General features: G+C 44.0%; 2 protein-coding genes across 3 annotated transcripts in view; one reads left to right on the top strand and one right to left on the bottom strand.

Moving 5' to 3' along the window:
* Positions 1 to 14432, top strand: part of PROK2 (prokineticin 2) — a 28755-nt gene extending 14323 nt beyond the window's left edge. For both annotated transcript variants that reach the window (XM_049642717.1, XM_049642716.1), the window contains one exon: positions 10 to 14432. In XM_049642717.1, the coding sequence (XP_049498674.1) occupies positions 10 to 114 (105 nt within the window). In that variant the 3' untranslated portion in view covers positions 115 to 14432. The remainder of the gene's footprint in view (positions 1 to 9) is intronic.
* Positions 13830 to 15872, bottom strand: GPR27 (G protein-coupled receptor 27). The gene has a single exon (XM_049642713.1). It carries the CDS (start codon positions 15870 to 15872, stop codon positions 14739 to 14741), a length of 1134 nt encoding a protein of 377 aa, XP_049498670.1. The 3' UTR covers positions 13830 to 14738.
* Between the last annotated feature and the right edge of the window lie 60 nt (positions 15873 to 15932).

Raw genomic sequence — 15932 nt, 5'->3', positions numbered from 1 at the left:
TTATCTTAGGTTCCATTTTTTGGGCGGAGAATGCATCACACATGTCCATGTATGCCGGGCTTAGCCTGTTTACGGACTTCATTTAATCGATTTATTTGTTTAGCCCGAAAGTAATCACTTCAGAGTAGAAACTTTAAATGTGAACAACCACATGATGTCTGTAAAGTCTATTTACTTGTGATTGTGCCCAACAAGTATAATATGCCAGAAAGAAATGCTCTTGCTTCCTCAGCTATCCAAGTAACGTTTCTATCTTTGATGTTTAAATGGCTTTTTTTTTTTTTTTTAACTGAAAGAGGATTTCAATTTTGGATAGAAATGTAGAGTGTAGGGCATTATGGAACCGGTTCTCATTTCCCTGTTTGTGTTTTGGCTTGGTCTGGCCTTTTTTAATGCCAGTAACTCACCCATTTTCACAGAAATGAGGAGAGTAAGAATTTGGTCTTTTGTTACAGAAACTTTTTTGTCTGAAACCCCCTCACCCCAGCCCTGCCCACCACACACACACACACACACACACACACCCTCTGGTCTCTTTTCTCTCCTCAAAGAATTTTAAGGCCCCCACTTATTCTTTGCCATTTCCCTGCTGGGCCCTCTAGCATTTTAACGAGGGGAACAGGGTTGTTAGATATCCTTTAGCTTGCTGGGAAAATCCGTGTGGAAAATCAAGCTTTTTTGCCTGATACTTAAACAGCAAAGGGTGTGTGGTTGAACTAGACACTCCACAATTTTCCTGGTTGAAGTAGAGGTGGGCATACTCTCCAGCTTTCATGGAACCTGTCCATGCGACAGAACCTCAGATCTGCTGTGTGACAGGTGTGAGTTCAGAAGGCATGGAAAGTCCATTTAGACCTTATTTCTAGATTTAGGGTTTTTTGGGTTTTTTTAGTAAAAAACACTTCTCCAATATGTTACACTTACTTCTTTTTCTTCTTGTGAAGTTTATTTTTTAAGTCTCATAATTAGAGATGTTCCAGAAAATGTCCCTTGAAGAGGAAGTATTAATTTTAATCTGGCATAACACTAGTTACCATTTTAAAGTCGGTATTAAGTTGTAATTTAAACTTTACTTGTAACCAAAAGGTCTATTGTAATGGATTACCTGACATCCTGCCATGTTTCCCTATATCAATATTGCTGTGTAAAAATTCTGTATCAGAATAATGACAGTATTATATATCATTTGATTTATTTTAATATTATATCCTTATTTTTGTCACAGTTGTTGTCAGTTTTTATTACAAGCAGATTTCTATTAGCTCACATTCTAAAATGGGTAAAGACCCCCAAATTGGTAAAATAGCACCAACAGTATTTGCGTGTTCACTTTACATACAGCAAAGTTCTGTTTGCATGAATTTTAAGGTAGTACAAAAAATAAACAATGTGTAAATCGGTGAGGGTTTTGGAACAAGAAGGAAAATTGTGATATGCAGAACTGGTTGTAATCAGGAATGGACTCCTGGGATTTCACTGTATTGATTCAGCATATAGTGACCCAGTGTTTACCAAGAGTGGTCAGGCAGGATGCGAGGCGATAGCCTTAAGGTGATGCCAGTGGCCCAGCCTTGCAAAACCCACCAAGTATTGTAAATGGAATCAACGTCAACAAATAAACAGCTTATGAAATGTGTTCAACTGAGTAAACTTGACCATGCCAACCCACTAACCGTTGCAAAAAAAAAAAAAAAAAACACGTCCATTTTGTAGTAAGTTAACTTATTCAGCCGGCGCTCACAGTTGCACATTGTGTGTAACTTTACCCTGGGGGCTAACGTGTCCCATAAATAAATGAATGGGATTTTGCTGTACTAATTACCATATTTAGTCATAGAAGTATTATTTTTGGTTCAGTTTAGTTTGTGTGCAAGAAGCATTCCTCAGTGAGTTTGTTGGAAAAACATCGCCTTCAGCAAGTGAAATTATGGGTGAAGAGGCAGGCACTTCAGCCGTTACCCTAAATGTTTTCTTGTAATGTGTGGTACATCCTTTTTCTTAAGTCTGAAAACTTGATTGGGTCAACCATCCATTTTCACCCAAGTTAAAAAACATATGACTTTTATAAAATTCTGTTTTTACATAAACCAACTCAATAAAAAAAAATCACTAAAAAGAGGTAGATCGTAGTATAGCCATGAGAAGGAATGTGAGGTTTGTGTAGAAAACTCAGAACTATATCTACTGACTCACCTTCTACCATTCAAAGAAAAACAGAACCTTACTATTTGTTAACCTCTCCCCTCGATTGTTATCTTTACTAGGGAATAACTAACTCCGTTCTTTGTAAGGTACAGCTTTATTTGGTTAGTGTTCTTTTAACTTGTCACCAGGGTTAGCATCTTTCGAATAATTGTTTCAAAAACTCGTAATCATGTTCCATGGAGACTCTTTAAGCTCACTGTACGCAAAGCACACAAATTCCTGCGCTATAAAGACTGTGCTGCTGTTTCTTCCCTCCTCAGGACACTCTCTCCCTGAAACTGGGACTTCATAGGCCAGAATTTCTGCAAGGTAAGGCAAACTGAAAATTTACGCAAGAAAAGTTAAAGTCAGCAATCTACTTTGATGTCATTATCGGGCGTGAATTCCATCCATGCTGGGAGAGAAACAGATCTGATGCCAGAACCTACGAGCTAAATTCAAGTGGACCCGTGGATTCCTTTGCAAACACTGACTTTCTTGAAAACTATCATTTCGGACTTCAACCTTTTTTTTTTTTTAAAGCAACATCTTTTTTTGACCATGGAGAAGTTTGTGCTAAAAGTCTTTCCTTACAAACCCTCTCATCTAACTGAAGGCCTTTTTTCTTCCCAGCATTTCAGTGTTGTTCTAGTGTTGGAGCTCTGTAAAGTCAGTCCAGTGATAAATCACTCATCTAAGCCAATTTTCTTCTTCATTGGTTTCAGTATCAGAAACCTCATCCCATTCAGAATTTTCTAACTTCATTTTTTTAGAGAATTAAAGTTGGAGACCATTTTAATTTTAAAAACAGGACAGTTTTGGTATTCAGTGAGGATCACTGCCTAAAATTCACTGACAACCTTTTACGATCATTCTCTTTTAACATGTTGCCCTGTATTTCCAGTAATATCCCCAGAATTAATATTTCTTTGGTTCTTAGACATCTTCCCCCTGATTTGTTAATGGTCAGTACACCCTACGGTACTAAAGAGAACTGTTTCTCTTCTAGTATCTTTGACAGCATAATCCTTAAGTAAATTTATTACCCTCTACTCTAACTCCCCCAAAAGTCAGGGCACTTTTCAGAGCACACCTCTCCCAAGATTCGAGATGCCATTAGTACACTGTTCTTGAAGGACCACTCCTCCCCCCCCCCCCCATTATCTATCACCCTTAGAGATTCTGGTTCAGTTTGTCTGGGGTGAGGCCTGGGTGTTGGGATTTTTTTTTTTTTTTTTTTGGAAGCTACTTATTTGATTCTAAGGTGCACCCGTGGTTGAGAGCCACTGAGAAAGAACAAAGGAATATGCTTTATAGAACTGTTGCTTCCCCATGAAACCCCTTTATGAGACACCTTTGTAGTTAGATGAGAAGTGGAGGGAGTAGCTAATGTCTGCCTTTTCTTGCCACCCTCAAAAGTCCCTGGGATCCTCAAGCATAAATGAATCTCTGTTTTGGGATGGTTTCTTTTTTTCTTCTCCCTCCACGACTTCTAGAGGGACCTTCACAGAAGGGTCCCGCTTGAGAACTTTAGTGGGTTACATAGCTCATTTGAGGAGTCTATTCAAAGCTCCTCTGAATTACATTAGGGAAGCAGGCCTGGGTGCAGCCTGGCTGGTGCTGGCTCTCCTGCTGGCCCTGAGAAGTCTGTGCAGCCGGCTCCCTTGGTTTGTTGACCTCGGTCGTCCTCCAGGCACACCCTCCCAGGTGACAGCTTCCGAACTGCCCCCTGTCCTAGCCCCACGTTCCTATATATCTCCAGATTTCATTCTATGTTACTGGAGCTATAAATCCTCAAAATGCTTTAGAAAGTCCAATATTGCAGCAAATTGTAACTGAGTAACTCACATTAGTAAGCATTTTAATAAAACGTACATACGCCACAAGAGATTGAAAGGCAAGAAAGTAGAAAATCATGGGGCAAATGCCCGGGGTAGCCTGTGTCATGTACGTACACAGTGTGTACCAGTGTGTCCACGGCGGATTTTCATCATCATGAAGGCCTGGAACACGCACTCATGAGCTGTGGCACAGCCAGGCAAAACCGGGCGTGCGCCCTGCAGGGGCAGCTGGGGGGTATTTCCAGGCATTCGCTCACTTTCATCCAGGATTTGTCAACACTGACGCTACTGACTTCCTGGGCCAGGCCAGTTTTTGTTGTGAGGCACGGTCCCGTATTCTGTAGGCTGTTTAACAGCACCCCTGTCTCCTGCCCACTAGATGCCAGTAGTTCCCCTAAGCCGTCACACCCCAAAATGTCTCTAGGCATTACCAAATGAGTAGGTAGGGGTAAATTGTCTCCCTACGAAACCCACTGGTGTCGTCTGAAGATACTTTGTGTCTGCTCATATCAATTTTGTTTCAATATCAGACAAAATTTGAAACAACAGTATTAAAAAATTAAACCCCCAAATGAGGGCTGTACCAAATAGGTATTCTAAAAACTAAAAAACACAAATAGAAAACTACCATTTATATTCAAAGGAATGGAAAGGTAAATACTTGATACATTTTAATAGCCAACCAAAGAAATACCAGTTGTGGGGTGCCTGGGTGGCTCAGTTGGTTAAAAGTCTGACTCTCGGTTTTGGCTCAGGTCATGATCCCAGGGTTGTGGGATCAAGTCCCGTGTCAGCCTCCACACTGAGTGTGGAGCCTGCTTGAGATTTTCTCTCTTTCTCCCTCCGCCCCTCTCCCCCGGGGGGTTCACACGTGCTCTCTTTTTCTCTTTCTCTCTCTAAAGTAAAAAATATGTATATATTAAAAAAGAAATATCAATTGTATGTCAGCTGTATAGTTTACTGTTTCAAGGGAGAAATTTTTTAATAAGCCACTCATTAAAGCTTAAGGCCACAGGCTCAGATAACCTCAAGAGTAGATGAAAGATTTCACATCTTTGGAGTAGACTTCTGAGCAAATTTCCACATTGTTCAAATCCAGATTTCACCATCTTGATTAAAATGTGTTATAATTTATTAAAAATGTTTTTGTCGCAGAAATTCAAAAGCTTTACAAGAAAAAGTTGAAGAAAATTGTGGGTTTTGTTTTGTTTTTTTATTAAATGAGATTTGAATAACTATTGAGAAGCTTCACAAATTGAGTTTTCTGAGTGCGACTGAGTACGGACCTGTTCCCATTAGGCAGGACTGAGGCTGGGCTTCAGTGTGTGTGGTTCAGCCAAGCAAAACAAAAACCTTTCATTATGGAAATATTTAAACATGAAAGTAATCAAAATTATATAAGACAGCCTCATGTATTCATCATCCAGTATCTTCTCAGCAGTCCCCATCTCAAAGCCAGCTCTACCTGACTGCTTCTCACCCCAGGACCTCTGCCTCTCCTGTGTGGCCTTGCAGCAAATCAGTCTTGTCCCCGATAGAAAGGGCCTCTTAGGGGAAAGGCAGCCACAGTCTTGTGTGTTACTGATGATATAAGTCCTTTTTCTTTTAAGGGCAGCTCTCTGCTTGAACCTTGCTAGGGTCCTTTCACTGATCAGCCTATGCCCCTACCCATTTACTCTTGAGATACATTTTTCATATCCCAAGTTGGAGTTCAAAATGGAGGAGAAAAATATCTCAGGCCTGGCATAAGAACATACGAAAGAATATTTTCTCCTGTATAAAATTTTAAAAGAAAATCATTGCTGCTCAAAGTAAGAGACTCACAGGAGAATATGCCAACTACGGTGTTGTGATTGGGTTCTGGGGAGTTGAATGTCGTCTGCAGCCAATAGTCCTTTGGATAGCAAATGTTAGTATTCTCTATTAATTTCCCTGGGTTTGGTGAGAAGGATTTGGGAAAATCCTTGAAGACATGACTGGTAAACTCCATCTGTCTTCCATAATTCATTCCTTTATTCTCACGTTCTCTTCTCTTCTCTTCTCCCCTCCTTCCTTCCTTGCTTCCTTCCTTCGTTCCTCTCCTCTGCCTCCTTCCCCTTCCCCCAAAAGTTTTAGCTAGGCACATGGCCACTCATCTAGCCATCTAGAGACTTCATTTACCGGTATCCTTTGGCTGGGTGTGGCCATATGACTGAGATCTTAGCAGTGGAATGTGAGCACCAGTCCTCTGCCCCACTTGCTTCAAAGGACATCACGCTCCACTTCCTCCCCAATAGGGAGATTCAGTAATGAACCTGGCTACTTTGAGCCCCGAGGGTAGGAGGCACTTGGGGAAGATAATGGAGCTGACCCACTAGCCAGTCGCTGGATCACCTCCTGAAGCAGGCCTCCAGAACCCCAGAGAAACAATTGAGCCACTCTTATTTTGGGTCTCTATCCAACACTTCCACCACTCCCCTAATCAATCCTAATGGAGTCATTCTTTCCCAAAGTGCATCATTTCGTTACACTTCAGACTTGATTCTGTGCCCTTGAAAAACATAGCGTCCGTGTTTTCATTTAGCGGCTGTCCTGCAGAGAGTGGGATCAGCCCCCCACCCAAAACTGATGGGCATTTGGGGACTGGTGATGGCACACCCCCAAAGGATGTGACAAGATTTATGTCTCCTGGAATTTGCTGGCAAGGGTGGAGCAGGCACACGTCAGTCCAGGGGGCACTAGGCACGCAGTTTGGTTGGTTGTAGATTTCATTGTGATCAGGAGGCAGGGCCAACCTGAGAATTCCTGCCTGCTGGGGCTGGGTAGCTCGGCTGTAGGGCAAAAAGAAAAGGGGAGTCTGAGGCTTGAGAGCAGTCAGTGTTCAGACATCCATACTGGGGTTTTCCTCTTTATCACAGCGCTGAAATAATATCTTCATGAGAACCTGATAATCAAATGGAAGAATAATCCTCAAACCAATAATGGCTGAACTCACTTATGTATTTTGGTCATGAGAATATTAATTTTCCAAACCTAAGAAAATGCATAAATCCATTTCTCTGTGCCACTCCTTTTAATTCAAATATGTCATCTCTCCCTGGATTAAGAAATTTTGGAGACAGGGAATGTCCCTGAGGCCCTCTATGACTGTAAATTTTCTTAGGATGTTTAAGTGAATTTTAATCTCACCAAGAAGCACGAGATAAAGGGAAGAGAAAAAGGACTTTAAGTGACAAACTTTCAGTGAACAAAGCTGTTTTTTCAAGTAGCAAAAAGTAAAGTAATATGCCATTAGCAGAAGACTAATTATGCCTTTGTATAACTGTGTTCCTTTCAATAGAGGCAGGTTATTAAATATATATCTGAAGGTGTTTAATTCTAATACCTTTCTAAAACTTATAAGGAAACTTAGAAATTAAAAGGAAATCTTTTGTCAGACCACATGTCACCATACTCATAAAGGATTAGAACAATTATGCAAATCAAATTCTAGAAATAGCTCTGGGTATCCCATAATTCCTCAAGATAGATATGCAAATTACACTGCTCGTGACTGGGTTGAAAGAATTACACAATGTACAGTTACACTCTTTATGTCGCTATCCCTGATGAGAACCTGCGACAGGGGTTCCTCCCTGTCTCGTCTCCTTCTTCTTCCTCTTCTACTGAGCACATTGCCATGCAAATTGGTCAGTGCTCAGGAAACACATTGGGGAAAATATATGGAGGAATAAGCGGGGAGAAAATAAAATGTGAAGTGATGAAGACATGGAAAAGTTTCATCTCCACATGCATTTTACATTTCATGATCTCTGGAGAATATTCTAATAAGGCATGTATTAAGTCAGCATCGAAACTTTAATAATTTTCCAAAGCCTTTTGGAATTACAGCACGTCTGTAGTTCAGGAAAATGAAACCATTTATTGCCCTGACCAGGTTCCAACACGGGGCCTAACCAAAAAACAATGTGCTCCTCTCACATATCATATCCTGGCATATCCTAGAAAGCTCCGTAGATTGGCACATTCTGGTAGTAGAAATGAATCAGGGAAATTTTTACATCTGTGCTTAGCCAACAGTTTATATGTTCTCCACCTAGAGTAGACTGGCCACTTAAATCTTCATTTATAAATGGCGAAATTATTCCTCCTAGAAGCCAAGTAATATTAGCTTTAATGTACCTGTCTCCTTGATGTTACAGAGAAATAAGAGAATTGTATTTATGCCTTGACATTGCAGCTTAAAATGTTTTTGCATGTTTTCACCGTGTAATTTGAAGTGACTTCAAGACTTGAGGCTTTCAGATAACAAATTTCAAGCTGTCTGTTTCTCTTAAATGACTGCATGCAGGACACAGGGTGCACTAAATACCTACTAAGGCTTTCCTCCTGCTTTTTCCTTGACCAAAAGCACAAAATACCTTTTTCTGTAGTGAAAGCCTGCTACTCTTTCTTCTTTTGGCAGGGAACTGGAGTGGTCTTCTTGAGGACTACCTGTTTCATTTCTGTTAAGTTCTGACTTGTCTAATTAATAATGGCTTTGCGGGCTCTCCTTGAAGCAAGATTTTATATAACAAATTTCCTCCATTAAAATGACCACATTCCTTACTGGCGCTTGGATATTTGGAGAGAATTGGAAGAGAAAATGTTGAGCAGAGAATTACATGGTTTTATTTCACTTAGAGGACTTTATTTTTTTAAATGGACGCCAGGGTGAGGAGAATGTGGGAGTCAGAAGGTAAGAAGAACCCAAGAGGAGGGGAAAGAGGAAAACTGGACAATTTTGTTCCAGTCTTCTGGTTTTTCCTCCTTTCCTCACTTGGGTAACCAGAGATCCCAGACAATTGATTATGATGTCTCATCTCCTCATTATCCCCAAGCACCTTATCTAGGGCCTGCTTTGGGCATATATTATGTTCTGACTTGATTTGTGGCTCGAGGCACGTTTGCTAGGTGTCTCCAATTAGCTTGCTAACTCATTAGCATATGGGGACCTTCCATATCCCCGTCTCCTCCTGCCCTGCCCAACACACAGAAACTGGCTGCTTATTAGCTTCCAATACGAACTGATTACTGTCCATGGGTTTATTCAAGTGGTTTTCCATTTTCCTGTAACTAGATTTATGATGTCAAAATCTTAAACATACACTGGTCAAAACTAGCCTAGTAATAGGTAGTCTTTTTCATCTTCTAGGTTTATTTCATTCTAAGAAATCAGGTCAAAGTTCCTATTTTTCCAAAGGCAGGTTAATGCAACAGTCAACAGCAGGCTGAATGACCTGATAGTTGGAAAGAGTGAGTGAATTAAATAAGTCTAATTTTTTTTTAACTTTTTAAATACAGTTCTAGGATATCAAGTACTCCTGTCAAAGGAGTGAAGGGAATCAAATATTTTAAGTACTGTTGCCGGTAATTGTTGCTTCAAAAAGCATCATTATTAGTGCCTGAAGCAATAGTAGTTTCTATTTCAAGACTAGGAGTCTATAGGTATGAGGTTGCTTATGGGATTTTTTTTTATGTTTATTTATTTTGAGAGAGAGAGAGAGAGTTTAAGTAGGGGAGGGGCAGAGAGAGAGGGAGACAGAATCCCAAGCAGGCTCCAAGCTGTCAACACAGAGCCCAATGTGGGGCTCAGTCCCACAAATTGTGCAGTCGTGACCTGAGCAGAAAACAAGAGTCAGACATTTAACCCGCTGAGCCACCCAGGCATCCCATGAGGTTGCTTGTTTGGTTAAGCAGCTCACCTCTGTTAAAATAGATGCCTTTCTGGTCTGTTACCTTCACTGTGTTGACAGTATCTCTTCTCATGGTTGTAAGATGGCTGCTGTGGCTCCCAATGCCAAATCCTCACCAAAAACACCCCCAAAGAAAGGAAGTGGTAGGGCTGGGGGAAGACAAGAGAGCTCTATTCTTGGACTGAGTTGGACCCCCAGGGTCTTGTCTAAGTTGAGGAAAAGGCATAAAGAACCCCTTTGACTCAGACTAAGTTTGCTTTAACTTCTGTTCACTCCAGAAGCAGCTAAAAAGCATTGCAAAGGATATTATTGATTTCGGTCTAGAATGTGAGTGGGTGGTGACGGTTTCCCATTACCTCCTTTGCCCCTCATGGAGAGGGTCCTGAAGCTCAGCGGCCTTGGCAGGTGACACAGAATGACACATCTGCCAGGTGAATGGAGAACAGTATTTTACATCCACTGCACTTTCTAACCCCAGATACCTCAGCACACAGACAATTCAGAATGCCAGTAAGACCATAAACTTGCTACTCAACCCACCATGGCCCTCAGATCTAAAGAGTAGGTTTGGAGACTGGAACGTTTTGCAGGGTTTGCCCTAGAACCGTTTTCCCCCCTCTCCTCCCCTGTGGCAGCTAGTTCACTCCTAATGTCTAGGTATTCACACCTTACATCTGAACGCTTAGTAGCAGTTGCATTGGGGAATGGGCATGAGGACTTTAGACACAAGGAACAATACATGCAAAGGCTTGACACATTGCAATCTGTTCAGGGTATGGCGGTTGTGGAGTGGCTGGAGGGCAGGGCCTGGGAAAGGAAAGGACAGAGGTGAGAGCTAAGGGAGCTGAGAGCCACGGGCATACACGAGGATTCATACAGGTAAACACAGTGCACCAGGAGAGCCCGGAGGAGGGTGGCTGGGCTAAGAAAGGCTTGCAAAGTCTTGGATCTGGGTCCAGCACGAACCCAATGTTCACCAGGACCCGGAGGTATGGGTATACAGGTAAGTTCCACCTATGCCATCCCAGTTCTTAAATACTGCAAATATTGCCTCTGCTCTGGAGGGATTGGTGAGAGATTCCCAGACAGAGAAGGGGACATAGGCTTTCCAAGGAGAGCGTATACAAAGGTCATCATCAAAGGGAGGATGTCTTTGCATTCCATCCTGCAGGCCTTAGACAGATGGTAAAGGTTAGACTGGATCCCACCCCCCCTCATCCCCCCCCCATCCTTCTGCAAAAGGAAACCCTAGCTCAGCCCTAGGACCCAGAACCTGTTATCTTTTAGTGGGCAGGGCACTTGAGAAGGTAGGGGGTGGTGGTGAGATCCAAGACTTGGCAAAAGTAATTGTGCCATGTTTTGCATCTTTCAAAAAGAGAAAGGAAAGAAGGAAAGGGAGAGAGAGAAGAGTGGAGAGAGGGAATAGAGAAGAGGGACAAAGAAAGAAGGAAAAGTAAAAAAAAAGTCAAGAAAGAAAAGGAAAGTGGAAACAAATATGGCAAAAAATGACAAGATTTGTCAAGGCTGGATACTAGATTATTGTCATTGTTTATTGGCTTGTTATATGCTTCCCCACTTGAGATATTTCTTTTTTTAAAAAAGGAACAGTTAGGTGGAAATGTAAATAGATACCCCTTTTCTGCAAAGCTTATAGACATAGGATATCAAAACACGTAAAAATGCGTAGTTTTGAACCAACAGTTCCATGCCAGGACATTCAGATGAAGATTTATGTACATGAAATCTATTTTCCATTGCCTCAAGTGCAGTGATTACCTGTTTATCTCACGGGAGAGTGGGAGGGGTGGAGACGTGCTAAATAAACTTCCCAAAGAAACAAATGTGCTATTTTAATAGAAGTCTTCCCCAAAGACTTTGTACCTGTCCGGCAATTGATGAGTATTCTGAAACACAACTAAACTTTTTCTTGATGGGGGCGCCTGGGTGGTGCAGTCGGTTAAGCGTCCAACTTCAGCCAGGTCACGATCTCGCGGTCCGTGAGTTCGAGCCCTGCGTCAGGCTCTGGGCTGATGGCTCGGAGCCTGGAGCCTGCTTCCGATTCTGTGTCTCCCTCTCTCTCTGCCCCTCCCCCGTTCATGCTCTGTCTCTCTCTGTCCCAAAAATAAATAAAAAACGTTGAAAAAAATTTTTTTAACTTTTTCTTGATGATGTTTTATTAATTAGCAATCAAAGTACATGTTAATAGATTCATTGATCCAAAAAGCTGCTGAGGTGTGAGGGGCGTTTTGCATCTCTACACCATTCCCCTAGACAGCTCGTTTCTCTGCCTCTCTTTGTTCTTCTGTTTCTTTTACAGTTGACTGTCATTTCTCATTACTCTTCACCTGAACTCTCATTAGGAATCATCCACCTAATCAGAATGAAGCACAACAAAACAGAACCACATAATCGAATGTTTAGACATGCCATCTGAAGCGAATCTCTGTCTGAGGGGCACCAGGGTGGCTCAGTCACTTAAGCGTCCCACGCGTGATTTTGGCTCAGGTAATGATCTCACGGTTCGTGGGTTCGATCCCCGGGTTGGGCTCTGCACTGACAGCACGGAGCCTGTGTGGAATGCTCTCTTCCCCTGTCTCTCTCTGCCCCGCCTTGACTCATGTTTGCTCGCTCACTCTCTCAAAACAAATACATTTTTTAAAAAATAAAATAATAAAGTAAATCTTTGAACAAAGGCCTGTTGGTATATCTCCAGCCAACCGGTGTGCTTCTTAAAGATGTTCTTTCTTGGATCCAACCTCAACCCCTCCTAATAATCTCTGGACCATGCAAGCACTTCAGGTAATTCTTATGTATATTAAAATTTGAGAATCACGGGTTTATGGATTTTCCTGTTAAAAAACAACCACGAACTCAAATCCATATATAGAGAGCAATCTGAACGGGTTGTCTCAACAGTCAGGTTGCTGCCTAAGGCTGAAGATGTTCAGGGGTCAAATGGTTTGGGCCGTGCTCCATGCCAGGTGCTAAATAGTCTACAAATCACATGGGCTTAGTGACTTCTGTTGTTTTGAACTTGGATCCCTGGGAGGCGGAGGAGGGTTAGATGAAGAGCCTGGGCCTGTCTTTCTTTAGGTTAGCTGAGATTTCTGGCAAGTGGCTGTTGGATAATTAACATCTACCTGGTCTCACGACCTGGGGAGGAAGAAGGTAATTGTTACTTGTATTTTCCAACTATGAGACCATCTTCAGACTGTCTTCTGCGGACACAAAAGAATACTGCTGACCGTTTATCAGAGGCAAATTGGCCACACCCTCTTGTTATGACTTATCCCTCTTGCACTGAATACTTAATAGTTCATATTATATACAATATGAACTACAGTAAATTTCAACATATTTACTGTGCTCATATTTATTGTTTTTATCAAAATGATCGCTTCGCTCACACTCGTCTTCCGTATGTTTATTAAAAAAAGTTTTAAAGCAATATATACTACTGCGTTCCTTTAAAGAAAAGATGTGCATCTTTTTATCTTGTATCTTAGCTAGACTCCAAATGCCTTAGATATTCTGATGGTCAACTAAAGAGCCATGCACTCACAGGATAATGGAACGAATACCGTATTTAGAAGTGTATCAGTACCAGTCACAGTCTCAAACAACAGCAACAAGAAACCACTCCAGAATGAAAATACTGGTATATTTGTATAATGCAAAGAGAAATACAGATATAAATCCTCAAAACGGAAGGTACATTAATAAAAATGTAGCATTATAAGCAAAAAATATTATACAGTACTTGCAGAATTTAGTCTTTCCGTTTAAGATTACAGTGTGTCTACCAAATATTTAAAAGTATGGTTGTCATTATTAATTTAAAATATCCATCAGATGAGCAGCACAGCTTAACCTAGCAAACATTTTAAGGAAATGCTTTGTCTTGTAGAAGTAGAGTTATCATTATATTCCATTCATTGATACCATGAACAAAAGGAGAACAGTTTTCAAAGTGGAAATTAGTTTCGTAAGACAGAATAAAACTGGGCGTCTCAAAGCACAAGCTGTTTCCATAAACGTATTTTCATTTTTATTGGCAAAAAATACCTAAGCAATTCTGACTTAGTTCTGACTCTGCTTCCCAGAGCCTTCCCAATCCGTGAACCACAATCAGTACAAAAACATGCAATACTGGTTTTTTTTTTTCTCCACACCATCACTGACCAAAACACTTTTACTCTTTTTAAAAGTTACAATTTTACAGAAATGTTTCCACTCAAGATTGGTATAATACAGAGAGCAGTTGTTGCCGCTGATGTGTATTTTTCTAGTAGTATAAAGGAAGGTAGGAAACAAATCTGGTCACTTGTCACTGCTGAAAAAACACTGCCTCGCTACTTTACGCTCCCATTTCTGCTCTTCAAATTCATTACCGATACTGAACAAAGTTTTCAACACTTTCAAAGAACCAGAGCAGCACAACTGACCCCACGGCCGGCAACTCAAGGGGGAACTGACGACAATTTCCCCTCCCCCCTTTCTCCTGCTTCCCACAGAAGACCCTCAAGAAATCAAACTTGTGAAGTCCCCTAGGTTCCTCTACTTCACTGCGAAATGTAATGCCACTTGAGGTTGTCAAAAATAGCTTCTGTAGAAAACTGGCCAAGGTCTTTAGGAAACGTTGCATGAAGAAAATTAGTGTAGGCTTTATTAAAAAAAAAAAAAAAAAAAAAAAGGAACACATGGAATAAAAGACGTCAGTACCAGTACAAAGACTCCAAGGCCTATTGTTCAGGATGAAAATATACTTAGTAGGACAAATGCACGGAGCTGGAGGTGGGGCTGGAACATCGAAACCCATCCCCCCCCCCCCCCCCCCGCCAAGAAAAAAGTAGTCTGTACAATCCAAGTGCTTAACCACTTTGAGAGTCATTTTGAAGGCAGCTTAGAAAATTAATAAGGGGGCAGAAGAGAGAGAAACGACGTCACTGTCCGAGCCAAAGGGAAAGGCCGGGTGGGGCGTACGAGGCAGGAGAGCCCCTCACAAGCCGATGCCTTTCAAGTCGCAGGGGAGGGTGGCCTGGGTGGTCTGGGGGCTCTGGCAGCAGGGGAACTGGGCCCTGAAGCAGTCCCTCAGCTCCCTGTTGAAGAGGAAGCACACGACAGGGTTGATGCCGGCCTGGGCGAAGGTGAGCCACACGGAGGCCGTCAGGTAGGCCTGGGGGACGGCGCCGGGCCGCACCAAGACCCGCAGGTAACTGGCCACGACGTAGGGCCCCCAGAGGAGCAGGAAGAGCAGCGTGACGGCGTAGAACATCTTGCACAGCCTCTTCTCCGTCTTGAACTCCTCGAGCACGAGGAGGCGGCGCGCGCCGCGGCCGGGCCCCGCCGGCCGGATGCCCACGAGCGCGGGCGGCGTGGGCCCGCGGCCGAAGCCCGCCGTCCAGTTGGCGGCCGCCTGGCCGGTGGCGCCGGGGCCGTGGAAGGTCCAGTCGTGGCTGACGGCGGGCACGAGGCGTGCGGGCCGCATCTTGCGGCGGTCGTGGATGAAGAAGAGCAGGCGGAGGTAGACGAGGTGCGTGGCGCCCACGACCACGGCCAGCAGCAGCAGGAAGCCGAGCGCGCCCGGGGCGCCGTCGGGCCGCTGCTCCAGGGCGCACGGCGCGTCCTCGTCGTCGCCGCCGCCGCCGTCCAGCACCGGCGGGAAGGCCGCGGCCAGCGCCAGCGCCCAGGCGGCGCACACCAGCATGGCGGCGCACGGCCAGCCGGCCAGGCGCTCGGCGTAGAAGCGGTGGTGCGCGATGGCCAGGTAGCGGGTGACGCCCACGCCGAGCAGCAGGAAGGCGGCGTGGAAGCAGAAGAGCGCGGCCAGGAAGGCGAGCAGCTTGCAGCCCAGCGCGCCCGGCGGCGCCCCAGCCGCGGCCGCCGCACGCCGCGCCGCCAGCATGACGGCCGGGAGGCAGGCGAGCGCGCGCAGCCCGTCGGCCAGGCACAGGTCGAGCAGCAGGTAGTACGGGGCGCGGTGCAGGCTGCGCTCCCGCACGATGAGCAGCGCGAACAGCACGTTGCCCGCCAGGCTCACGCACAGCAGCAGGCTCAGCGTGGCCAGCTTGAGGCCCAGGGCGGCCGCCTCGCCGCCGCCGCCGCCGCCGCCCGGCTCGCTAGCGTTCGCCATCGCGGCCTCCCCAGGCCGTGCGCTCCGCTCCGGGGCCGCTCCCGGCCTCGCCGCTCCCCA

This window comes from Panthera uncia, chromosome A2 (genome assembly GCF_023721935.1).
Source record: "Panthera uncia isolate 11264 chromosome A2, Puncia_PCG_1.0, whole genome shotgun sequence".
Lineage (NCBI taxonomy): Eukaryota > Metazoa > Chordata > Mammalia > Carnivora > Felidae > Panthera > Panthera uncia.
The sequence above is the reverse complement of the archived record's forward strand: the minus strand, read 5'-3'. Positions and strand labels throughout refer to the sequence as shown.